Genomic DNA, 26,252 nt, shown 5'->3' with positions numbered 1-26,252 from the left:
AAAGCTTGGCCCAGTGCAGGCTGCTGCACTGTAGCAACTGGAAGCATTTGTCAGTTTCCTTTCGAGACCCATTAGACGGGACGGGGCATTGCAGAAGTGCCAGCAGTTACCCAGTACATTGAGATGCCAGCTGGGGATAAAACCCCTATGCAACTGGGAAGGAAATGAAGCAGACAGACAGACACTGGGCTGATGGATTGTTGGTGCCCGCAGTACTGTGTCAACAGGGAATGGTTCAGCCTGGCTCGTTGCTTCCCTTTGCACTGCCAGCAGCTGGCACCATGGGCACCAGGTCAGAGAGCAGGAAGTGTCCGAGCTTCGGGGGGAGAACGGTTTGATTTAGGTTTGTTCCGACTCCCGGCTGGAACGATCTGAGAGTGGCAGGTGGTGCGTTTGGAGAGGCGGACTCCCCGGCAAGGCTTTTACACCTGAGGCCTGCTCCTGCTCCCACCTCTGGCAGCAGCCGAGTGGGACGAGGGAGGTGCCCCTTATGTTGCCTGAGCCCAGCTGGCCTTAGGCGCTGGTGGATTGGGTGGTTCTACGGGGTGAGCTGAGCACACGCAGCCTGGGATTATGAGCTTTAAGGGAGAGCTGCTGGCATTTGGACAGCACATCCACCTGTGGATTCCCTTGTGCTCAGCGCTCCTGCTTCGAGCTGTAGAATCGCAGAATCCGGGCTGGGGGGGGTTTCTGCTGCTTAGCACTTGGGGGCAGAGACCCGGGAGTCCTGGGCTCGGTACCCCTTGCACTCCTGGCCTCCTGACGCACAGTGTGACATAAACGCAGATGAATTAGTTCTGTCCATTTATCAGACGCTCTTAAATCCTGGATTCCCTGGGGGTGTGGGCTTCCCATCTCTGAGCTTCAGTGTCTCAGGCACATCAGGCCAGGGAGCGTTGGCTAGTGTCTGTTGCAGGGGACTGGGAGTTGAGCTCCTAGGCTCAGTTTCTGGCTCTGGCACTGTCTCACCCTGTGACCTAAGGTCGGCAAAAAGCAGCTAATGAGACCGGGTCAGTGGAACAAGGAGATGAGCGGGCAGGTTGTTAGAGATGGTGGTTCACATCAGGATTGTACTGGGCTTTGTTTTTGCATACATTTCCTGCCCCCTCCCCCCCCACCGGCATCTTTTCTGTGTCTTTCTTTCTTGTATTTATATTCCTTACAAGTATGTGGTCACATGTATTCAGGCCAGAGGTGCATCAGAAACACACAGACCCTTGGAGAAACCAGGTAGGTGTTGGCATTATAGGAGCACATCAGGATCTCTTTGTGCTAGGCGCTTCACCAACACGCAGTGAGAGATGGTTTCAGCCCCAAAGAGCCAGCAATCAAAATAGATGAGACAGAAAGGATGGGAGGGGAAACCGAGGCATGGAGCAGTGAAGTGAGTTGCCCAGGATGACACAGCAGGTAGAGGGCAGAGCTGGGAACAGAGTCCTGATTCCCAGCATGCTCTGCACCTTGAAGCCTATGCGACGGAGTGCATCTCCATAGCAAAACTGCCGTGTTCTCTTCTGTAGGCAGCGTAGCTGGAGTCGTGTCAGTCCCAGGATATTAGAGAGACGATGACCTGTAGAAGAGCTCAGGGTGGCTCAAAAGCTTGTCTCTCCGCAACAGAAATTGGTCCAATAAAAGAGGTCACCTCTCCTGCCTTGTCTCTCTCGTGTTCTAGTCTGTTTGTTTCATCTGTTCTCGCTAGGATCTCACATCCCCGTGGTATCTAACCCCCTCCCGATCATGCGTTCAGCAGCATGACTGCACAGCTCTCTTGCTGTTTGTTCTCCCGTCCTCTCCCCACAGGCAGACGTGATTGCAGGGAGTGGCTTGCTTTGTTAGGGTTGTAGGGGATTTGGGGGTTTTCAACACACGCATTTCTCTGTATTTGTGTTAGGGAGAGCGAGTCAAAGAAATGCGCCTTGCAGTCGGAGCAGAAGCGAGGGAGGTTTGTGATGGTCTTTAGCTTCCGGGGGAGTTCCCTGGAGCACTGCGGTGTTACGTGGGGAGGCGCTAACTGCTGTAACCCTGTGCAGATGGCATCAGACCATTGTAACGACCTTGCCGAGCCGTGCTGGCCAGGGCTTTCGAAAGCGCTCGGTGTAGTCCTAGGTCTGTTCCCTGAAAAGTCAGTGGTCATACTCCCCTTTGATGGGAGCAGAGTTAGGTGAAGGCTCAGCCTGTTTGAAAACCTGACCCACTCCCTCCCTCGTGGCCTTGCCTACATCAGAGCTTTGTCCAGATCGCTGTTACCCTCAGTCTCCGTGGTGGCAATGGAGGGAGCGCTGCTTGGGGCTGTTGGCTTTCTCCATCATTTGGCTCATCTGACATGATCAGGATGGTCAAAGGTGGCAACAGCCGGGGTCCCGTCTGGCCAAGCACCGCCCACTGTGGGAGTTGAACCAGTGGTTGCAATTGTGGGATGTGTCGGGGTGGGGACTTATGTCCCAGTCATAAAGACCCCAGGGGCCAAACTCCCCGTTGAGTTGAGTTGGGTTTAACAAGGGCTTTACTTCAGATTGCTAACAAATCACTAGCACCGTTTGGTCCCATCTGTGCTGGCAAACCCCAGACTGTGCTCTCGGAAATGATCCTCGGATGTGGGATCTTTGCTAGTGTAGATGTGAGAGGTAATGTGTGAGGTTCATACTGGTGAGAGGGTTGAGTTTGTGGCACTGTCCACTCTGGCCCTGTGTCTCTGTTGGGGGTCTGAAGAGCAAGGACCATAAGCCTGGGATGTACTCTTCTTTGACAGGTTGCATCCTAGTGTGACCAGCCCCCTCTCGCTTACAGTGGGGCTGCATGTCCCAGTGGGAGTAGCAGGGTTGGCTGAATGGGAGCAATGTGGTGTAGCGGCTAGACCGCTGGCCTGGGTCTCAGGAGATCTTGGTTCAATTCCGGCTCGGCCCTTGGCCTGCTGGGTGACTTTGGGCAAGTCCCTGCCTCTCTTTTTGCCTCAGTTTCCTCATCTGTAAATTGGGGGTAATGATACTGACCTTTAAGCGCTGTAAGAGCTAGGTGGTGGTATTGCTTAATGCCTCTGCCTGCCCTCTCTGCCCTGCTCAGGACCGACTGTGCTGGAAGTGTTCAACACCCTCCTGCGGCAGCTCCGGCTGAGCATCGACTATGAGCTGACAGGCAGCTATGACTGTGCTGTCATCAGTACCAAGATCATCAAGGAGCATGAAGAGAGGATGTTCCAAGAGGCCGTTATCAAGACCACAGGTATGCAGGTCGCGCGCTGTGGGGGCATCGCGTCCTCCATTGGCCGGAGGGACCTGCTCTGCTAACAAGGATGTGTTCAGATAAGGGCGGAGTCATTTGCTGCTGCTGTCGGTCGGGCTGGACAAGGGTGATCTGATGGTTGTGAAAACCAGACCCATAAAACAGGAAACTATCCAAATCACATATCATGCCGAGGAGCAAAATCGGGTAGTCAAGGAGGAGCCAGCTCTACAGTTCTAGTTACAGGGCAGGTCTGCCGGGATCTAATTGGCCGATGTTCCCACATCCTGAGTAAGATTCTTTCTAACACGAGGGAACACCAGGGAAGTGTACATCCAGCCTGACTTGTGAGTCTGCATTGAAACCCACAGACTCGGCTTGGGGTCAGGCCCTAGAGACAAAGGGGGAAGTGCAGCAGTGGCGTTGGGAAAAGGCTCAGGGAAAGTGACATCTGAGCCGATTATGGAACGATCATTGTTTATCCCTAAATGCGTGACCTTACACTTCTCACTATTAAATTTCATCCTATTACTATTACTCCAGTTTACAAGGTCATCCAGATCCTCCTGTAGGATATCCCAGTCCTTCTCTAAATTGGCAATACTTCCCAGCTTTGTGTCATCCGCAAACTTTATTAGCACGCTCCCACTTTTTGTGCCGAGGTCAGTAATAAAAGGATCAAATAAGATTGGTCCCAAAACTGATCCTTGAGGATCTCCACTGGTAACCTCCCTCCACCCTGACAGTTCACCTTTCAGTAGGACCCGCTGTAGTCTCCCTGCTAACCAATTCCTTATCCACCTTTCAATGTTTATATTGATCCCCATCTTTTCCAATTTAACTAATAATTCCCCATGTGGCACGGTATCAAACGCCTTACTGAAATCTAGGTAAATTAGATCCACTGCGTTTCCTTTGTCTAAAAAATCTGTTACTTTCTCAAAGCAGGAGATCAGGTTGCTTTGGCACGGTCTACCTTTTGTAAAACCATGTTGTATTTTGTCCCATTTACCATTGACTTCAGTGTCCTTAACTACTTTGTCCTTCAAAATTTTTTCCAAGACCTTGCATAAACAACTCGGTTTTCCCAATCAGCTCAGTGGAAAACACAAACCCGGGAGTTTCTTGGAATTGTCACCCACTTCTTTATCCTGCCATTTATTTCACTTATGTCTCATTTGTAAATTTCCCAGAGGGGTGAATTGGCTTCCTATAGGAAATCGATACTTTGGCAGAAGTTTGGATCCAGTTTAGATCATAAGTGGCTGTGACTTGGATGGATCTGTCATCTGGGTTCCCATTTGTCCACATCACAGACTCACATCCTGATGGGAGGGGTGCATGGTCAGGAGGGGCTGAAAATCAGGACCGAGGTGCAGAGCAAACAAATGATTGAAAAGCTGTTGTCCTTAGCTTGGCGGTACAGATGAATTGAGGAACAGCAAAAACAATGAGCAGTCCTTGCGGCACCTTAGAGACTAACAAATGTATTTGAGCATAAGCTTTCGTGGGCTAACACTTGTCTAGCAATGACAAAGAAATACCAGCGGAGGGCAGTATCCACCCAAGAATGCCCAAACACAGCCTCATCTCCGAGGCTGAACACAGGGAACTGCAAAGAGATTCTGGCTATAGGCGGAGATTTCCGTTTGCCCTTGTGAGATTTGGGAGCAGTGTAAGAGGTAGTGGGCATGAGCTAACTACGAGGTACCAGCCTCCCTGCAGTTCTAGTTTGTGCCGCAGCCTTTACACTGCTGGAATAGGATCGTTTTGTCTCCAGGTGCCCAGGTGGAGAGGCAGGATGCTGCTGATCCAGGCCTGCCCGTCAGAGGAGCCTCTATTCTGAGCAGTGAATCAGAGGCGCAGCAGCAGGGGTAGCCCATTGCCGGCTTGGCTTGGCTGTCTGTCTTCTGCCTGAGGAGTCCTTGTTCTTGGTGGATCTGAGCTCTGTTCACCCTACCCCTCCCTCGAGGAGGGGCGTGAGTGTAGGGCAGGGACATGAGGGGAGACAGAGAAATCCGAGCGAGGAAGCTGCTGCAGGCCACTGCCTAAGCTCCTTAGGACTTTTGTTCTCTCCGCTGGGAATGGCACTGCAGCCAGCCTGCCTGCTGCTTAGCCCTGGCAGGCCGGTTGTAGCCAAGCCCTGCCGGGGCGGATTCTCCACTCACAGCTCTGAGCAAACCCAGTGGTGCGGTCCCAGGGGGAGGAGGAGAGGGAACGGCCCTGGCTGGGCAGGTTCTGGCCCTCCCTACGCCGGGACGTACTTACCCCTGACCTGGTGACCCTGCGTGCTGCTAAGCCCGGGGCTGAGAGGAGCAGGATATGCCGGAGCATACTGCTCTGAAGGCCACTTCTGCTGCCCGTGTGGTGTTGATTAAGGTGGGCCTTTCCCCCGCTTTTGGCTTTCTGAGGGGCTAAGGGGTCCCGCTTGACGTCTGTCAAGACCAAACGCTAATCGCCTGAGCTGTGTGCTGGTGATGACTTACCCAACCTCTGCTACTGCCATGAAATAAACCCCGCCCATGAATGCCGGTGGGCCACCCCGCTGATCCCGCTCGCGGCAATCCGAGGAGGAAGCCCCCTTGGTGCTCTTCCTGAGGTTCAGCCTGGGGGCTCTCTCTGGCCAGGCGTGTCGTGGGGTAGGTAAACGGACGTGCAGGGCTCAGTTCTGTGTGGGATGCTCGCTGACCGCCGAGGGCAGAGATGGGTGCGCGGGCGTCTGCTGTGGAAATGGGAACTGGGCGTGTGTTCCTCCTGCAGGTTGACCTTGACGGTCTTGCATGGTCTTAGTGCTGTCTGTCTTCTCAGGTTCCTTTGCCAGCACCCTCCCCACCTATCAGAGGTCCGAGGTCATGCTCTTTATAATGAGCAAGGTCCCGCTGCCTTCTCTGCACCACGCTCTAGACGCTGGGAAAGCTGGGTGAGGACAAATTTACTTCTCTTCTCTCCCTGCCCCTCCTGCGGAAAGGGAACCTCTCTCAGGTGACACACTGGAAGCTGATCAAGAATTGGGTTTGGATTCGCTCCAGCAGGGATCCCTGGGGAAGTGTCCCCTGCCTCCCCTGGACATGCACCAGGCCAGACTTTAGTTCATATCCAGAACCAGTTTTCAGGAAGGTCTTTGACTCTTGGGGCCGCTTCTCTGATTCATTGTACAGTAGAAGACTCCTTTCACTTCTAGGTCCCTGGTTCAAATCCAGCCTCCGGTGGTTGAAGGTAGTGTCCATCCATGACCTTTATAAAATGAGCTCCATTCAGCTTTTATTGGATGGGTGCCCAAATCACAGAGCCACCACCACAGTAACCGAGACACCAAAGAGCAAGTGGGCCATGGAGGCTGACCTCCTGTCACCCCCGCCCCCTCAGTCAGTGCTTGGTACATTGGGAGGGCCGTGGCAAGGAAGCTTGCACGGCCATTTCTGTGACTATCGAGACTGCCATGCTTGCCATCTGCATTCACCCTCCAAATTCCCCGTCAAAGCCTCTTTACGGCGCAGTTAGAAAGGCACGTGAATCCAGTGTGTCATGAGCAAAGGGTTTCCCTCTTCCTTCTCACGCTTTGCTGCCTTTTCAGAATGTGACTGAAATCCTTATCCCAGGGCAAGAGAGCTTTGGGAGAGCGGAGCTTTAATAAGAGCGGCCATATTGGGTCAGACCAAGGGTCCATTTAGCCCAGTGTCTTGTCTTCCCACAGTGGCCAGTGCCAGGTGCTTCAGAGGGAATGAACAGAACAGGGCAATTATTGAGTGATCTGTCCCCTGCTGTCTACTCCCAGGATCTGCCAGTCAGAGGCTAAGGACACCCAGAGCGTGAGGTTGCATCCCTGACCATCTTGGCTAATAGCCATTGATGGAGCTATCCTCCATGAACTTACCTAGTTCTTTTTTGAACCCTGTTATAGTCTTGGCCTTCACAACATCCTCTGGCAAGGAGTTCTACAGGTCGACTGTGCGTTGTGTGAAGAAATACTTCCTTTTGTTTGTTTTAAACCTGCTGCTTATTAAATGCTTTAATGCTGCATCTCCATCCTTTCAGGCAGACGTGGCCACAGGAGACTAGTAGCTTGATCCGAATTAGCCATGTGGGTTTGCTTGACTGTTCTGCTAGAGGCTGGAAGTGCGCAGAGGGCTAGGGCTTCGGGCAAGAGACTGAGTCAGGAATCCTGGCTGGTATTCCCCACCCCGTCACTGACTCACTGAATGACCTGGAGCAAGTCGCTCATGGCCTGACTTTCCGGGGTGTGGAGCACTCAGCTGCCACTGAAGACAGTTTCCCTTGTCTCAACCCAGGGGGAATGATACCATGATCACTAGCATCAGCTTGGAGATTAGAGACCGCTCTCCGGCCGGAGTGCAGGTGGCCGACCGCTTGAAGTCACTGACGCCGAAGGGGAGCGTCCATATACGTACACGTCCTACTGTAAATTCTGTGCTCTGATTTACGGGCCTGGCTCCTGGGGAAATAAAGGGTTCTGAAGGCCAAATTCAGCCCTAGTGCTAGAAGTCTAGTTCTGGCTCTAGAGAAGTCTGTCCTTTCCTGGAGGGCGTGCCTGTACGGAGAGGGGGAGGCGTTATAGCTACAGACCACGACAGCTAGAGATAAGACGATGTCCCCATAAGTCGGGTCACGAGTTCAGCCTTGGCCAGTGACTAGAGCCGGGTACAAGTACATTTGGGAAAGGGAATAAAAACCAGGGATGTGACCTAAATCCAGAGATCAGACAAGAATAGCGGCTGCTCGCTGCTGATCACAAACGGAGCTCCCTGAAGGGCTGTCAGTGATAGATGTCAGTCAGGTCCAGATAGTGCAGGAACTGCCTGTTCTTTTCGTGACGAATGCCCTGCTGCTTCTAACTTGTCTCGTGGCTGAATTAGAAGAGCTTAAGGAAGCTAGAAGGACAAAGCAGGTCATAGATCTCTCTGTAGCTTTCCAGAGAGATAGGCCAAGCTATTGTGGTTCCCATTACAGAAGAGGGCATGTCAGATCTTAAAGCATCACCGATAACTGTGTGGTATTTAATGAAGCGCCAGCCCATTTGTGTTAACACAACAGCCCAGAGAGCAGCATTCAAGCTTGTGGCTAGTTTGTGTGTAAAGCTTTTACCCTCAGTGAGTAGAATAATGCTATTTAGTTTTTGCTATGGAAAAGAAACACGAGACTAAGGGTGTTGGGGGACAAAATAGAAACTGCTATTTGGAGCCAGGACAATGGCAGCAAAGATGAGAGATACTAGGCAAAGCGCTTTGGAGGGTGGTGCCAGATTCATATCGCGACTAAATTCTTAGCGCTTGGTGTGTAACAGGATTCGTATGGACAGCCTCATTTACGCTGGTGTAATTCCCTTGACTTCAGCGGAGACACTCCTGATTTGCACCAGTGCAAGATCAGAATCAGGCCCGCTAACTTCAGTGCTGCCCCTGCTGTGAGATCAGAGTCAGGCCGGCGGCCCCCGGCGGGTGAAAGCCAGGCGTTTCCAGGCTCGGGGATGGCAGACTGGAGTCACAGGAGCCATTTAGCGCAGCGCCGCTATCCGCTTCATCCCCAAGAGTTTTAAAATCTTACTAGACACTGCGGGAAAGACGCAGCCGACTCCGTGCGAGGGTGCGAACTCGTCTTTTACCCCGAGGGTTGCTCTTGCTCCTAATGAAGTCGCAGCTCACAACTGATCCTTGTGGGACGTGGCTTCCTGCCAGGTGCTTTAGCCTCGGAGTTCAGAGCTAGAGGGCGCGGAGAGAAGTCTTGTACATGGCCGAAGGACGATCGCGTTTCCCTGCGAACTCCCCGTGATGTTAATTGATCCAGCGAGCACGGACTGAGTTAAAATTCCAGCTGCGTCTACGCTTAAAATGCTACAGGGGTACACCAGCAGCCGCACTGCTTCCGCGTAGCCACTCGCTGCGGTTAATCCCCCTCCCCGAGAAGTGGTAGTTAGGTGGACAGAAGACCTGGCGCTGTCGAGAGGGTGGGTTAGTCTGGCTTAATCGCATCCCCGAGAGACATAGCTATGCCAATGTCCGCTCCCAGTAGAGACCAGCCCCCACATAGGGACCTCAGGATTTGTCTTATTGTGCAGTGACCGGGGATGACTGTAGGATCACTGTCTGCAAATATCAGGAGGGTGTGAATGCTAAGGAGGGAGAGGAATTACGTCTGGTGGCCTGCAGGGGTCTGACTGGGAGCCAAGGGCAGTGACATCTATTGAGCAGTGAGTGCCCCGTATTAAGGTTAGTGGTCTGGCCACCGTTGCTTGAGCTGTTAAAACTGGCCTGGTTGAGGCATGAGGAAATATCCCATAGGGAACACTCCTGCCCTGGCCCTGGCGCAGGGAATAAACTGATGGCTTTGGGTTTGTGTAAGTCTCTTTTCCGTGCCGAGTTCAACGCTGGTTTTTGTCCCCCACAGGGAGAATCGGAATCGCCTGACTCAGATAATGCTGCTGAAATCCCTCCTGCAGGTACGAACGGGGTTGCCTGAGCAGGTGTGGCTGGTTTGGCAGCAAGTGCCCATATAGTCTCAGCACGGCCCTTGCCCTGGGACAGCCGGTGGCGGGCGGGCGGGTGGGCGGGCACCTGCCCTTCCTCAGGAAGGTTTGACTGCTCACCCTCATGCAAAGAACAGTACCCATGTTCGAACACCATATACCAAAGCAAGGACTGGCTGAGTGGCTCCGTGGCTAGTACCCTGCCGTGCCACATGGGTTCGATTTACAGTCCCTCTGTCTGGCTTTTCGAAGCTAGGGACGCGGTGTAGGTTGCAGGTGCAGCCCCGGCCTGTGTGCTGGAAAAGTGGTTGCTGCCCTTCAGGACTCCCCGGGCAGCCTGCCTCTGCACCAGCCCAACCTGTAGCCTGTTGGGGCTGCATGGAAGCTCCCATGCCAAGCTGCTCCCTGTGCCACGAGGGGTTAAAATGGAGCTCGGGCTGGTCCTCTGCAGGCCAGAGCATCTCTTCCGCCCATCCCCCAGCTTTAGGAAATGCTTTTCTCTCCCTGGGACGTTTTCCCCACTGGTCATATCCCTCTCTGCTCTCCCTCCACCTTGTGCAACCTGCAGGTCTCCACGGGCTTCCAGTGTAGTAACATGCTCACGGCCCTGCCTAGCTCTTTCCTGGACAGGCTGCTCTCGGCTGCATTGATGGAAGACGCCGACCTGCGTCTCTTTGTCCTCGAGATACTGATCAGCTTCATTGACCGCCATGGAAACAGGCCCAAGTTTTCAACTATCAGGTGCGTTGGCGTGTTTCACCCCGACGGGTTGTGGCTGGGATCGGACTCTGGTTTTACGTCCGGCACCTACGGCACATGTTACAACAGGCATACACTCACCCTTTAACGCACATTTCCTGAAATTAGTGGTCATTTTCCAAGAAATTAACAGTTTTAGTGTTCGTAAAGAAATGTCGAGAGGCATAATCTGGGGGTGTGATCCCAGGACTGGGAACCAGCAGCGACTGGCTACTGATCCTGCTGCTGATTTCCTCTGGGATGCTGAGCATTTAATCGTGCTGTGACTCAGTTTCCCTTTCTGTAACATGGGGATTGATACTTGCTGTCCTTACGGGGGCAGTTGTGAGGATTATTAACTAACGCCTGTAAAACCCTTTAAAGATGAAACCTACCCAGTACTACTCCCACTGCCTATGCTCACTTCCCAGAGCCTAGATGCCCAACATAATACCCCATTGATTAGGAGCCTTCCAGAACACAGAGACAGGACACTCGGTCAGGGAGCTGACCGTTGAGATGATGATGTTACATACAAGTGAAGGTAACTGCAAACAGAAGCTCTGGGGCAGGAACAGGACAGGGCTACTGCAGAGGACTATGGTCAGGCGATAGCTCAGTCTTTCTACATCTCTTAATAGCTCAGTTTTCTTTAAAAATATGCCACAGGGCCTCCAGCAACGGGTCTTGCCAGACCAGCTTACTCCCTATAAGAGGCGCTGTAGCGGGGCGTGTGGAGGCGGGGATTTGTATTCTACCGAGAAGACTAAGGGAAGGGGCAGTTCTCTGCCTCCTACAGTATTCCGCTGTCTCTGTGTCCTAGATTTCCCTCCCCCCTTGTCTCTCTTTAACTGCAGCACCATCAGTGACATCTCTGTCCTGAAGCTGAAAGTGGACAAGTGTTCCCGCCAAGATACCGTCTTCATGAAGAAGGTAGGGCAGCTGGCCGGCTTTATTTGATGGTAGCCGCTGGCCGGCTTCTGCGCCAGGTCACTCTCCCACAAAATGCATGTGATGCGGCCCGGTTCCCCGTGTCGCGGAGCAGCGTGGCTGCGAAGAGAGGAAAGGTCTCGGTCCACCCGGGTCTGGGAGCACCCAGTGATCGTGTGAGATACGCTGACCGGATTCTAATAGCTGATCTCCACTCACTGCCCTGCGAATGTTCTTTTGCATCCCCAGACCGTCCATGGTTTTCTGTTGCAAGGGGATCTCCCCGCAGAATCCTTTGCGCTGTTTCACAAAATGCTATGGTACCTAACAACGTGTGCACTATTGAGCGGTATAGTGTCAGAGGCAGCATTTACCTTGGATAATTTCACAGCTACAAGTAATCTTACAATGATCACCGACGCAATGTCCTGCCCTGCGTATTCCCCATTGCTATAGAGTAAATGAACCCACTTCTACCCACCCATTCAATCATTGCAACTTCCACAGAATCCCAAGAGAATCTGAAAACTGTTATCTAGTAAGCTACACATGTGCCTTCTGTTCAGTGATGCTCTGGTCGCCTCATTTGTATAACAGGGTTTCTACCCTGTTTATACGCACAAGATTTCCTTTGCAACTAGAAAAGCGAGTTCAAGTTGATGATGAAATCTTAGGACTGGAGAAACTCTCTGGATTCCCCAGACATGATGCTGAGGTGGTGATCCTGAGGCTGAATCCCACGGTTTCTGGCAGTAGGAGAATAAGCTTCCAAACCCCTGCTAATCTGCCCTGGGGGTGGGGGAACAGGTAGAAAGGACTCGCTGCAGTTTCATAGCATCCGTCTCTTAATGTAAATCTGCACAGGCAGCTAGCTGCCTAGTGGAGCCAGGATTTGGTGGCCTGGTTTTGTACGGACCGTTGGGGAAATCCATGGGTTTGTAGACCCGACCTGATGGGGGGGCCCCTCAGGAGCGACCAGAACACAACCAATAAGGAACCTAGTTTGAAACATTGGATAGGAAGCTAGAGGAAAGCCGGACGGCAAAGGGCATGCAGCCTCGCGCCCCGCCTTAGGACAGTGCTTGCATCCTTTCAGTGGGCCTCGTGTGCTTTCCGGACTGGGGATGGTTTTTGGAATTAGGAGCCGGGCCCTGAGATGTGCCGACTTGAGGGGTCTCGGCTCCTTACAGAAGGTGCTCAGCCTCTCACAATACGAGACTCCAAATGGCAGAACTGTTCCCCCTTGAACATCGGTGGGCCAGATTCTGCCCGTGGGAGCTGTAGATGCAACCGAAGGCAGAACGCAGCCAGGCAGCGGCTCCCCTAGAGCAGAGTTGCCGGAGGGCTAATGTCTCTAGTACTTAGCGAAGGCTGGCTAGAAGCACCTGCCTGCGTGACTTGTGCCGTGCTGGGCTGGCTCCCGTTACACCTCTCTGACAAGAACCCGTATTTCCCCTGGGCCCAGTTTACGTGGTGCCGTGTTCTCTTCTCTCCGGCAGCATTCCCAGCAGCTCTACAGACACATCTACCTGACGAGCAAAGAGGAGAGCAACGTGCAGCCTCACTACGAGGCGCTCTACAGCATGCTGGCGCTCATTAGCATCGAGCTGGCCAACGAGGAGGTGGTGGTGGACCTGATCCGCCTGGTGCTGGCCGTGCAGGTAGGATCGTGTGAGCCGTGCAGGCGCCTGGGGGCGGGGCCCACCGTGCAGAGGGCTCCTCTCCCCTCGGTGCAAAGAGGGGATCGACTCAGCTAGGCACGGAGCAGACAGCCCAAAGTGGTGTAAATTCCATATTGGCAAGTGGGTGAAAACAAATTTACCAGGGCTGGATTCTGGGCTCTGTTAGGTTGCTTGACTTAATGGAGTTTTACACTGGCACAGTGGAGATCAGGATGCGGCCCCATGTCTATAATGCCTCCCTTTCCCAGATGGGTGCTGTGATGTTGAGTTAGGGAGGGCCCACGGCGTTGCTCCAGATTTCTGTCTGTGCAAATGAGATCCAAGTTTCGCTCAGCGCGTCGAGGCTGGTACAATTCACATTGTGAGGGGCTGCAGGAGGGAAGTGTGATATGGTACTCCTGGGGGAATTCTGCACCGCTGCACGTGAGTGGAAATATCCCCTCCTCCGCAGATTCTCTTTGCTTCCCCACAGAAAAATGTTGTGTGTGTGGAAACAAAGAGAAGCTGCACCAGTGCACACTAGGTGTGGGTGCGTCTGTTCAGGCAGCCGGGGGAGAGATAAGTCAAGGCGAGGGGAAGTGGGGGGTCTGGGCATGCCCCAGCTGCCCAGGGACATTAGGCCTGGCTGGGTGTGGGGAGGAAGGGGGAGGAGGAGGACGACAGAGTCCGAGTTCCCGCTCCCCTGCACGGAGCATCTGGGGCTGGGTCAGATCAACCCCCGGGAACCTCCCCCAGCTGCAGGAAGCTCTGCACTGTGGGGGGAGGGAAGAGGAGGCTCGGCGGGGGTCTAGGTGTAGGGGTGAGGCTCAGCAGAGGGGGTTGGGTGCGGAGGGGTGTGTCTAGATGCACGGGGGTTGGGTGGACAGGGGGAGTAGCTTCCCATACAGTGACCCCCTCCCCCCACTTCCTGGCCCCATTGCTCTTCAGCCACAGGGAAGGAGTCACTGTGCGGGGAGCTGCTCTCCCTATATGCCTAACCCTCATGCAGCTGGACACTGCACCCCCCACCCCCCCGGCACCCAATCCCCCCCGTCAAGCCTCACACCCCCCTGCACCCAGAACCCTCCCACCGAGTCCCACTGCGTGACACCCCCTACATCAGGAGCCTCCCCGCACCCAGAACCCCTCCACGCCACTGACCCCTCCCGACACCCAAACAGTCACCTCCCTAAGTCTCACACCCTGCATTGGGAGCCCCCCACCCAGACCCCTCTCCCGTGGAGCCCCAGCCAGCTGTACCCTGACTCCCCCCAACCAAACCCACTCCCCCAGCACCCCAGTTCCCTTCCCCTCCCCTCCCCACTGAGCCCTAACTACCTTCACTTGGACTCGCCTGCAGAGTCCCATTCCCCCGACCCTGAACCCCACAATGAACCCCTGTGCATCCAGATCCTCCCTGTACACCCCCCCCACCCCTGCCGAGCTGCCCGCATCCAGGTTGTGCCACACGGAACCCACCCGGTACTCTTGAGGGAATTCTGTACCAAAACTTACAATTTTTAGAATTCTGCAAAATTCTGCATGTTTTACTTGTCAAAATAACACAGTAACAATGTAACCACACCATTTCAATTATTTGCTTACCAGTATTTTAAAATAAATTACCAAAATAATTGAAAATGGTGTGATTGTATTGTGTTGTTTTGACAAATATGCAGAATTTGAAAACCTAGTGTGCAGAATTTTTAATTTTTTGGCCCAGGATTCCTTCAGGAGTAATGTGGGAATGGGAATTACAGCCGCACTTTCATTCTGTCCCCTTGGTTTGCAAGTTCCACCATCTTCGTCTTGACCACAGTCAAGTTTCAAAATCTGAATGAATATTTGAGAACCGTTTCTCTTCCACGTTTGCCCAGTCGGTACCAAACCCTCTTCTCTTTTAGCCTTTCGCTGCGATTAACATTATAATAGTCTTTTTATTTCTCTGCATCAGGTACCCAGAAGCCTCTGGGTACCTTAAGAAAATGGAATAAATAGCAATACAAAAACGAACCAGTAAATGCAATGTAGCCAGTAAACCCAGATGGGAAAACAACAAAACACGAACATGACAGCAGCCCTGCCCTGCCACTCACCTGTCGCACACACAATGGCAGTGAGCAAAGCCACCTGCCAGTAAGATGGAAACATAGTGCCGTATGTTCGGCAAATGCAGACGAACTTAGCTACTACCTTTCTGCGACAGATTGGTTTCAATGGAACATCTACTTAATAGTAGACCGAGAAGATGCATGAAGGAGGGTGTTGTTCTGAGGTGAAGTGGTTGAAGGGACATCCAGCTTCTGAGCCTAAATCGGTGTGGCACGTAGACATCTCGGCATTTGCCCACACGGGGCTAGCACTGAGGTGGAGAAGCAGCTATATGTTCATATCCCATCCATGTTGTAGGCTGCTGGCCTGTCTGCCCAGCCCAGGAAGGAACCAGCATCACCCCTGAGTCTATTCCAGGCCCTGAGCTTTATTTCTTCCCTGTAAATTCAACACGTTAGTCATCTCTTCCCAGCTAACCCGGGGTCTTCTGTAGGGGCCTCTCTATTGCCTTCAGGTTTCCACCATCCGACTTTCCTGCCACAGGGACCAATCTTGCTCCGGTCGCTCTCCATCCCAACTGAGCCACTTGCTGGCTTGTAGACTCCCCTGACGGCTGGCAGGGAGGCAGCTGATCCGTCACAGACGTAGGCGCCCACTCTGTGGGTGCTCTGGGGCTGGAGCACCCCAGGAAAAAAGACAGTGGGTGCTCAGCACCCACCAGACACAGCTGATCAAGCAGTTTGGCGGCTGGGAGAGGGACTTGGGGGAGGGCAGTGAGCAGCTGGTGGGGACCTCAGGGGAGGGCACGGTGCGGGGCAGGAAGAGGCGGAGCGAGGGTGAGGCCTTAGGGGAGGGGGCAGAGTGGGGGCCTTGGGATGGGGGTGGGGGTCTGGGGGGGCACCCCTTGGGTAAAATAAAAATCCGTGCCTATGGTCACAGGCGAGGCTGGGCCCAACTCCCCTTAAAGCGCCAGCTGCCCTGGGACACCTTTTTTTGGTCCCAACCTCTGCCAGTTAGTTTGCTGTCTCCCCATCCGCCTGTCCTTGCTTGGCTAACGAACTAACCCGCTCCCCGGTCTGGCCCCTGCTGCCGGGTCTCTCCCTGTCCGTGGGCTTCGCAGGAGATCGCCCAGATCAACGAGGATAACCTGCCTGTGTACAACCGCTGCGCCCTCTATGCCCTCGGTGCCGCCTACTTGAATCTGATCAGCCAGCTCACCACGGTGCCCGCCTTCTGCCAGCACATCCACGAGGTCAGTGCGCCTTGCACCCCCCCCCACCCAGCTCCTCAGGGTGCAGCTCCAGCGTTGGCTCTTAACTGTACGTTGTGGGAGTGGAGGGGACCCGGCTCTCGGTGGGAGACCTGGGCTTCGAGTGGCATGGTTACCTGGCCAGATCTGTGGCTGGTGGAACTCCCCGAAGGCCTGTAGTGTTACACCAGACACTGACCGGGCCCTAGGTCACCAGGTCAAATCCAGCCCAGGTTGGAAGCTGCTGAAAATCCATCCTGTTGGCTGGGCTATGTGCAATGAGCTTGGAGGGTCTCAGTCAACTGTGACCAGATCGGGGTCTCCATCAGGAAATCCCTCTCCTCCCCCCTGCCCCCCCCCCCCCCGCAGGTAGCACTTACTGGCCCCCTCGCTGATTGTCTCAGCAGGGAAGCCGAAGACTGAATTCCCCGCCCACTCCAAGAAGGGGTGGCTCCAGGGCAGGGTGGAGGCAGGCCCGGGGCTGAGGTAGGGGGGGGTGTGTGGTGGTGGGGGGGTGCTTGTGTGTCCTCTGCCCTTGCAGCGCCTGTTCTGTGGGTAGCTAGAGGATTGTTGTCTCCAGGGCATCGGGCCCCTGTCCCCAGCACTAAATTGGCCTTAACGAAGAAGCCTGAACGGCTGCAGCCGTCGCGTTCGCTTCCCATGGATGTTTGCTAAGTTGGTTGACAAGCCGCTGACAGGTTCTCTTCCCTCCCCTCCCCTCCCCTCCCCACTAGGTCCTCGAGACAAGGCAGAAGGAGGCGCCGTATCTACTCCCAGAAGACGTGTTTGTGGAGACGCCCAGGTAAGCACCTCTGCCATGGAAGGCACTTGTCACCCTTGATTTGAGCTGCGAGCAGCGGCAGAAATCCTGCTGCCCCTGTCAGAACCGTCGCCTGCAGCCAGGCGCCAACAAACTGTGGCCCTTTATAATTCTCCATTAGCAGCCCTTGTGTGGGTTCGAATTGCCAGATGAGTTGAAGGAGGAATCCTGGAGAAGTAGCTGCCAGGGAAACCTCCCAGCCGAGTCATTTCCTTTCCCTTGGGTCCTTCACTGAGTCGAGAACGTGCATCAGCTCAGCCCCGCCCCCCAGGTGGTGGCATCGCCTCCTCCAGGCGGAAATGCCGCGGGGCCTGGTTCTGATCTTGCTCAGACCAGTGTGACTCTGCTGTCGCCAGTGTGAATCAGAGGCGGATCAGGCTCAGTCTTCTGTGCCCATCTGGACCGATCTGGCTGTCTTGGAGGGACGTGGAGCAGTCCCGGTCCCCTGTGCTCACCTGGAAACCCTACAGCCTCTGAACAGCAAGGGCCCAGGTAACCCAAACTGCAGCATGCCAGTGTCGTCACCTGTTTTCCTCCCTGTTCAATCACACAGGCTGACAAAGAGCTTGGATCACTTAGTGCCCGAGGTCTTCTTCCGACAGAGCAAGATCAGCGAGGTGCTGGGAGGCAGCGGCTATAATTCAGACCGGCTCAGCACCCCTTACATCCCCCAGCTGACAGGTATGGTACAGAGCGTCCCTGTGCGCTGCGGCCTTTTTCCGTTGCTGTGTCCTGCCGTGCAAGCAGCATGGCTCCGTGGTTAGCTTCTGAGATTCAAGTCCTTCCTTTGCCATAGACTCCCTGTGTGACCTTGGTCAACTCACTTAGTCTCAGAGCGCCACCTGGACAATGGGGATAACTGCACTGGCCTGCCTCACAGGGGGCCGTGAACATGAATGTATTGTGAGCAGCTCCGATGCTACGGCAGCGGGGGCCAAATAACTACAGGAGAGAGAGAAGTGGAACCGTAGGGTCAGAAAGGACTGCAAGGGTCCCCTCATTTATCCCCTTCTGGGACACAGGATTTGTTGGGTCTAAACCATCCCCGTCAGATGGCTCTAGCCTCCTTCTGAAAACCTTCCACAACCTCTGCATCCTTCCCTCTTCTGACCCAGACAGCCTCCTTCCGAAATGCCTCCGGGTGTCTCCCCTCTCTGCCTTCCTGACGGGTTGGCTCCCCCTGTTTTCCAGATGAAGATCGGTTGTCCAAGAGGAAGAGCATCGGTGAGACCATTTCTCTTCAGGTCGAAGTGGAATCGAGGAACAGTCCCGAGAAAGAGGAGGTACTGGGTGCTGCCGGTTTGCCGCCTGCTCAGGCCAGCCTGAGAACAGTCCTTGTCGTTGCGCCATGTCACCAGCAGGAGGGGTGCTTTTTGAGGCTTGCCTAGACAGCTCCTCTGCTGGTGCCCAGTGTCCTGAGCCGGCTGGATCGGCAGGGGGGCGCTTGCTTGGGACAGCCATTTTCCTATCCAGTCTAGGGATGGCAGAGCCCTATTAGATCATGGAGTGTGAACCCAGAGGGAGATGATTTCCGGCCTGGGACGCTTTTCCTGAGGATTAGAGCATAAACTTTCGTGAGCTACAGCTCACTTCATCGGATGTAGCTCACGAAAGCTCAGGCTCTAATAAATTTGTTAGTCTCTAAGGTGCCACAAGTCCTCCTTTTCTTTTTACGGATACAGACTAACACGGCTGCTACTCTGAAACCTCCCTTAGCCCATTACTTCTAGCCCCGTCCAGAACATTTCCCCTCCCCCCCTCAGTGCTTACACCTTTTAAACTTTTGCACAGTGTTTCCATCTCTCCCACCGTGGGTGCTGTGCAGACTGTGGGTGCTTCCGCCGCCCCCCGGAGCGTTTTTCCCCTTCTTTCCACCGGGTCGAGATCTTGGCGAAGATGCACTCCCGTACGCCCCTCCTGGCCCCCTCCCTAATTGCCTGATGTCTGAGATTAGCTGTTCACCAGCAGCGGACTTGGCTCCATGTCGCACTCGCAGTTAGAGAGCGACTCAGACTAAAACCCCCCGGAAGCTCCATGATCTTCAGGGAATTTCAGATTTGGTCTTAATACAGATCCTCGCTGTGCTTAATACAGATCCTCGCAGCTACGTTAAAGGCACAGGATTTGTGGGAACGAAATACCTATAAAAGACAAGCCTGAGCCTTCCCTTTGGTGTTAAACATTTTCCATCGCCTGACCTGTGTTCTCTCCCCATAAGCTCCTGTTTTAACTGGATAATGCAACATACTTAAGCACCGTATAATTTTTCATTAGTATGCACAGCCGAGCACTCGGTGTCTGCGTCTGGGTGCTGCAGGCCGTGAACAATGGGGTAATAATTCACTCCTCATGTGTTCAGCAGGGCGAGGTGAATAGGCCTTGTGCCCACCAGTGTCCTCCGTATGATTTATAGAGCCTGACTCCCCTGCTGGCGGCCAGGGCTGGGTAATCAAGGCTTGTGTCCCATCCTCGGGGGGAGGAGGAGCTCCCACGTGGTGATTCTGTCCTGCATTTATCTTCTGAGAGCGAGTTTGATTGCTTTGCTCTCTGAAAGCCACTGTTTTGGGCAGCTGCTTCGTTTATCCTTTTCCATAGACTCTGGGCTTCCTACCTCTTGGCGCTAGGGTCACCACCCGTCCCAAAATGGGTAGGACAGCCCCGAAATGTACATTTCATGTCCCGGATTCCCTGTGGTGCCCCTGTGCCTGCCAAGGCTCAGGGGCGATGCCAGCCTCTTCCCATTGTTGGGGGGCTTAGGTGGGCCTTAGCCCTCGCTTGCCACAGGGCCGTGCCTGATGTCTCACCTTTCTCACCTTTCCCCCCCGCGGCCCCCAAGGCTCCATCCCTGGCCAGGCTGTAAGCTGGAGCCCAGCCATGGTAAGAGCCACCCAGAGAGCCCAGGCCACCGTGGGGAGTCCCGCACCCATCACCTGCCCTAGGTGGTGCGCCCCAGGGAGCGGGGATGTGGTCCAGGGGCTGCTCTCAGGCACTCCAGCCCCCTGACCAGGGCAGATGGAGGGTCTGGGGCTCCCCACAGTGGCCCGGGTTCCCTGGGCGGCAGCTCTTACCATGGCCTGACTCTGGCTTCTGGCCTGGCCAGGGGGCGGGGCCTTGGAGGGGAAGAGGAGCAGGGGGTGGGGCCACAGAAGGGGCGGGGCTCCTGCATGTGTCCCGCTTTTGCCTTTTGAAAAGGTGGTTGTCGTAGTCGGCACCTTCATAGATCCATAGAGTTTGAGGCCAGAAGGAACCATTGGACCATGTAGGCTGACCTCCTGTACAGTGCAGGCCATTCAGTTTCACCCAGGCACCCCTGTCTAGAGCCCTGAAAGTTATCGCCTCCTAGTGGTCAGCCACACTACTGGAGGAATCAATCCTCCGAGTGGGCTGGCCCCTAGAACCACATGGTCTGTTACGGAAATGAAATAGCCCCGTCCCCTTTCTTTCTTCTGCTCTCAAAGACAAGCTGCCCTGGAGATATAATCTTTCTTTTGTTGCCCTACCCCTAGAGAGCCCCCGCTGAAGAGATCACGTACGAAACCCTGAAGAAAGCAATTGGTAAGTAACTGAGCGATCTTTCCGAGTGCCACAGAGTTTAAGGCCGGACCGGGACCGTTAGATCATCTTGTCTGACCCTCTCCATGCCACAGGCTGTACATTATCACCCAGCTGCTGCTATGTTAAGCCCAAGTTAGTCTTCACACAGAGGAAAGATCGAGCTGTGTTGGTCACATTGTGTCTGTTCGGGGGTGTAAAACATCCCCTCTTTCTGCTGTTCTGCTCCACGAACGTGACTGGAAGTGTCAGGGTGCAAATTCTGCCCCAGGCCCACCATACTGCCTGGCCAGCGAGTCTTTAACTCTCACACAGAGAGACCCCCCCCTTAGGGCTGGAGAGATGGCCAGCTAATGGTCTGAGCACAGGACTGGGAGCCAGGAACTGCTCAGTTCTAGTCCTGGGCCTGCCACTGACTCTTTCTGACCTTGGGCATGTCGCTTAAGCCAAAGTTTTCAAACGTGTCCTTTGATTTTGGGGTGCGTCGGTGTCTGGGTGCCCAGAATAAGACGTGGGGCCTGATTTTTCCAAAGGTGCTGAGCACCCACAAATCCAAATACAGTAGCTGTGCCGTGTGGAGTTCAGCCTGCTCTCGCCACCTGGCATGCAGGGGAGATGAGGGGTGGTGGGAAGGCACCGCTCTCTGGGTATTCTGTGCACACCAGGGCTCATAGCAGAGCATCCATTCCCCTGGAGCTGGGCAGGACCTGTGCATGGCCCCAGGACCCATGAACGGAACGATTGAGAATCTAGCGCTGTGTGCCTGGTGCTGCACAGAGCTTTTTCACCATTGCTTTGTCGCGCCCCCCCCCCGCCCCCGGGTGCTTTAGTAGACAGCGTCGCCGTGGAGGAGCAGGAGCGAGAGAGGAGGCGGCTGGTGGTGGAGAAGTTCCAGAAAGCTCCCTTTGAAGAGATTGCGGCTCACTGCGGTGCCCGGGTGAGTCTCTGCTTTTGGCCTCTCACCCACCGGCTCTGCATTGCTGTGGAGATGATGGGCCTGTCCCAGTGGGTCACAAAACCAAAGCGTAGCACACCGCAAAGTGTGGATCATGTCCTGGCTAATGGCTAATTTGCTAGGCGATAACACCCTACTACTGCTACCTGCCAGCTAAGCTATTCCTTGAGCTCAAGTGGTGGAGACCGATCTCGTAGTACGTTCCGAGTTCAGATACTGTTGGCGACACATGGGACAGGTTGTTGTGAAAGCACAGGAAGCCATCAGCTCCCTGAAGCTGAGACACCTCTGGAATTAGGTGGTCTTCGGGAGTGACTGATATTTAGACCTTTCTGCTGTAAATACCCCAAAGTCCCTTACGCATCAGAGAGAAGGATCTCATCTGCCAGTGTTGAAATGCAGCCAGCTCGGGGGTAGAACAGAGCAGCTCTCAAGCAGCATACAGCACTGTTGCACTGCCCTTTGGGACAGGAAGTAGAGAATCCCATATCCAATTAAAACCACAGTGGGAAGGCAGAACAGAATTATCCAAGTCTAAATTTGGCCAGGGCACCTTGCTCCTGTGAAATATGTCAGGGAAACACTAACAGCCCCAATTAGTCTGGACTCCAGATCACAATCTCACATGAAAGCTGGGATCTCAAAGCACCACTTCACGCCATGCTGCAGTGTTGATCAGTACAGATGCAGGATGGTACCTGCATCACCAGCACCCCTTCCTGCTTTATGGAGATGTCCTGTGGAGGTGCACTGAGGACTCTGGGTGAAGGAGTGTGTCCCATAGTCAGCTGCACTGGTGCGCTGCACACCGGGCACCCTGCTGTGCCTTGCACAAGGACTTGCAGGACGCAGACCGGCAGCGGTGTGTCCGGGCTCTGCAGTTGTAACAAGCTCTGCCGTGGCGCAAAACCTCAGATTAATGGAATTCTTGTTGTTTGTTGCAGGCCTCGCTGCTGCAGAGCAAGCTGAACCAGATCTTTGAGATCACTATCCGGTGAGCGTCAGACTCTTTGGGGAGAGGACAGTCAGAGGAAGAGGGCTTTCAGGAGCCTGCTTTGCAAGGGCAGGGAGAGGCTTGTAAACTACAATGCTGGGTGGCCCGTGCACGAGGATGGATTGAGACATGCAGGGGGCAGCCACAATCTTACAACTGGAGACATACTTGGCTCTATCAGAACATGGGAGGAAACAGGCCCCCCTGCCCCTAAAAAGCTTCAGGCAAGCCGAGTACACAGGACAACACTGGGAAGGTGCAGAGATACCACCAGTGAGTGCAGAAAGGCTTGGCACAAAGGAGGAGAAGGAAGGTCAGCCTCTCCATTAGATCAGGCCCCACCGACATTCCCTTTGCCTCCAATCTGCTTTGTATGGTTCTCTCCCATGTTCCCAACTCCCCAAAGCTGTCGGTGTCTCTGGTGGGCTTTGGACCCCGGCAGGCCCCCCTTGTCCTCTCCAGTTTGGCTCTAATGTGGAGTCACTAGGTTGGATTTGTTCCTTCACATCAGTTGAGTGGTGATAAGTCTTCACCTTCGGGTAACACAGTGACAGGCTCCTGAGTTGGGAGGGGGAAAGCTTTTGCAATCTTCACAGCGAGCAAGAGTTGGGCAGAACCATGGCCGGGCTGGGTCCTGTTTTTCCGGTTTGATGAAATGTGGGAGTCCACCTGTAACTCTCCTCTGTATCTCTGACATTCCAGACCACCCCCGAGCCCATCCGGTACCATCACAGCAGCTTATGGCCAGCCCCAGAACCACTCCATCCCGGTGTATGAGATGAAGTTCCCAGATCTCTGCGTGTACTGAGAGTCGAAGCGCATGCCGAGAGAAGGCCAAGGCCTTATGCAACTGGAGCCAAGGGGGAAACGCGCCTTCTGCATGAATGAAAATGAGTCTCTTGAACTCAATAACCCTAAAGGAAAACCCCTCTTGGTGGACTCTTTGGCAGTCTTCCCTCTTCCAGAGCTACGTGGCCCGAGACCACCCCACAATCCTTCAGCCATTTACACAAATCGAATGTACTTTTTTTGCCACCCTATTTCTTCTCAGCTAGTTCAGGGTTTGACAATGCATGAGACTCAAGGGCCTTCAGGAAACAGTTTGAGTTGTGACTCCAGCAGTGACAAGTCGGGGAGCGCACAGGGGTAGCTGAGTTTTGCTTTAGCTTCCCTTTTTAGAAGCAGGTTAGAATTTTTTTGCGGGGGGGTGTTAGATCTTACCCCGGAAAGAGTTTGGCATGTTGATGTCCCACTACATAAAGCAGACCTATGTCAGTGACAGGTGTCACTCACGTTTATCTGCCTTTGGTCAGTTTAGGAGAGTTCTGTCTTAGCAAGGAGCTGCTGTCCAAACTTGAGGTCTTCTGTATTTTAAAGACAGACTAAGTGTACTTGAACATAGGACCCAAACTTGTTGCGAAAGGTGAATCCTAGTTGCCTTAAGACAGTCCAAAGCAGTCAAAGAGGCAGATTGACCCAGGACGTAAAATTAGTCATCACAGTTGGATGCATATTTTAAAAAAAAAAGGATTATTTTTGTGCTGCAGGGTCCTATACATCAGATGTATATTTGCCTTTCCAGTAATGCTGGTTTAAGAAGACAAAGAGGTTGATTGACAGACCGGTACAATCAAGGCAAACACCCTTAAACTTTTCCTGCATGTTCTCAACTGAAAGGGAAATGACTCCTGTAATGAACCAGCTTGTGTGTGTGTCTCCCACTCTGTGGAGTGAGTGCCTAGAATCCCAACGGCTCAGCCCTATACTGCTAACAGCTAAAAGAGGTTCTCTGTTAGAGCCAAGTGGCAGGGGGTCGTGGGCTTCTGGAGGAGGAGGACCTGCTCTGTGAGCCAATCGAAGTTGCCAGTGGTACGCAGCAGATGGGGAGACCCTTTAAGTCCTAGGTGGTTATAGATTTGTTGCATACCTGACTTTTAAAATCCATGTTTCAGTGGGGATTGTCTTGCGGAAGACCCGGACCCGGATCTTACAGGCTGTGGGTGAGGGCTGTACTGATGTGCAGGCGGGACTAAGGGTGGGACAGCCTTGGAGAACCCAGAAAGAAGCAGCTGCAGGAGTGAAATGGGAATGGAGGGGAAAGCGCATTAACCCTTTGAACTCTGGCATTTCCCAGATGCCAGCCCAAATGGGGCGTTAGACTGTGTGCTGCGTGCAGACGGTTCAGGGAGTGCATGGAGGCACCTCCTCTAGTTAAGATAATGATTACCCCCCATTTTCACATGAGCCCAGTGTTTCTTTGGGACTGAAATTTCCCACGTTTGGGCTCTGTCTCACTCTCGCTTTCAGCAAAATCCCTCTGGCAAAGGGACCTAAAATAAAATGAAAAAATTCTGTTTTTTGAACCATTCCAAACGGTTAAAACAACAACACAAGGCGACAGCAAAAACAGCTGAAGTGTGAAAGTGGTGACTTTGTGCAGGCAGAGGAGGGTCTGTCATCTGCCAGCTTCAAAACAGGAGTTCAAAGGAGTTTCCCATCCTTACACCTGCCCCTGGATTCTCCCTTCAATCGTTGTGGCTTGATAATCCCATTTTCTTGTTCCCAAATATGTTTTCCTTTCCTCTAAAAACGTACACCTCATTTGCCATCTGAATTTGTCTAGCTTCAGCTGTCAGCCTTTGGATCGTATTAGACCATTCTTTACTAGATTGAAGGGCTGATTTTTAAATATTTGCTCCTCATGTAGGTACTGATAGATTGTGATCAAGTCAGGCCTTAATCTTCTCACTGTTAAGCTAAATAGATTGAGCTCCCTGTGCCTATCATTATAAGGCAGGTTTTCCAAGCCTTTACTCATTCTCCTGGCTCTTCTCTGAACCCTCTCCAGTTTATCAACATCCTTCTTGAACGGTGGGCACCAGCACTGGACACAGGATTCCAGCAGCGGTCGCACCGGTGCCAAATACAGCGGTAAAATAACCTCTCTACTCCTGCTAGAGATTGCCTTGTTTATGCGTCCAAGGATTGCATTCATCCTTTTGGCCACAGCGTCACACGGGAAGCCAAATATACACGACCCTAAAATCTTTGTCAGAGTCACCGATTCCTGAATAGAGTCCCCCATCCTGTAAGCATGGCCTGCATGCTTTGTTCTTAGATGTATATATCTCCTGAGGCCTTGTCTACACAAACTTGCACCAGTTTTATGAAACCATTTTAGTTTCTTCGGTGCAAGCACCTGTGTAAGGACACTCTTAGTTCGGTTTGATTGGGCTAATTCAGTGCAGCTTACATTTGTTCTTGATTGATAAATAAGCTTGGTTTAAACCAGCATAAGAGGGTCCATGCGGCCTTTCGCAGCGATGTAACGAAATCGGCATAAAATGGCGTAAAATGCACACCAAGGACCTGATTCTCCCCTGCCTTGCAACTTGTGTGCTCATTGACACCTGTGCAAAGTGAGAGCTAAGTGCGTGAAAATGCTGCCAGATCCAAAGGGCAGAGTTTTACAGGCACTTTGCACAGATGTGAGTGATGTCACAAGGTGCTAGACGGGACAGTCAGACCTGCTTTGCTGCTCAACACAGAGCAAACAAACTGACCAGGCAGAGATCAACCATTCCAGTCTCTGATCTGTTGT

The 26,252-nt window shown here is 53.4% G+C and overlaps 1 protein-coding gene across 2 annotated transcripts in view; it reads left to right on the top strand.

Moving 5' to 3' along the window:
- EFR3B (EFR3 homolog B) overlaps positions 1–23,580 on the top strand; it is a 76,021-nt gene extending 52,441 nt beyond the window's left edge. The window contains exons 8-21 of one of the 2 annotated variants that reach the window (XM_077811498.1): positions 3,061–3,219; positions 6,028–6,139; positions 9,622–9,673; positions 10,269–10,441; positions 11,296–11,371; positions 12,868–13,029; positions 16,202–16,333; positions 17,065–17,132; positions 17,704–17,831; positions 18,342–18,433; positions 20,657–20,705; positions 21,533–21,639; positions 22,602–22,651; positions 23,354–23,580. In XM_077811498.1, coding sequence (XP_077667624.1) covers positions 3,061–3,219; positions 6,028–6,139; positions 9,622–9,673; positions 10,269–10,441; positions 11,296–11,371; positions 12,868–13,029; positions 16,202–16,333; positions 17,065–17,132; positions 17,704–17,831; positions 18,342–18,433; positions 20,657–20,705; positions 21,533–21,639; positions 22,602–22,651; positions 23,354–23,459 — 1,466 coding nt within the window. In that variant the 3' untranslated portion in view covers positions 23,460–23,580. Of the gene's footprint in view, positions 1–3,060; positions 3,220–6,027; positions 6,140–9,621; positions 9,674–10,268; positions 10,442–11,295; positions 11,372–12,867; positions 13,030–16,201; positions 16,334–17,064; positions 17,133–17,703; positions 17,832–18,341; positions 18,441–20,656; positions 20,706–21,532; positions 21,640–22,601; positions 22,652–23,353 lie in introns of both variants that reach the window. The other variant, XM_077811499.1, reaches the window with a different exon arrangement.
- Positions 23,581–26,252: the final 2,672 nt, after the last annotated feature.

This window comes from Eretmochelys imbricata, chromosome 3, assembly GCF_965152235.1.
Source record: "Eretmochelys imbricata isolate rEreImb1 chromosome 3, rEreImb1.hap1, whole genome shotgun sequence".
Taxonomy (NCBI): domain Eukaryota; kingdom Metazoa; phylum Chordata; order Testudines; family Cheloniidae; genus Eretmochelys; species Eretmochelys imbricata.
This window is presented reverse-complemented; position numbering and strand designations above follow the sequence as displayed.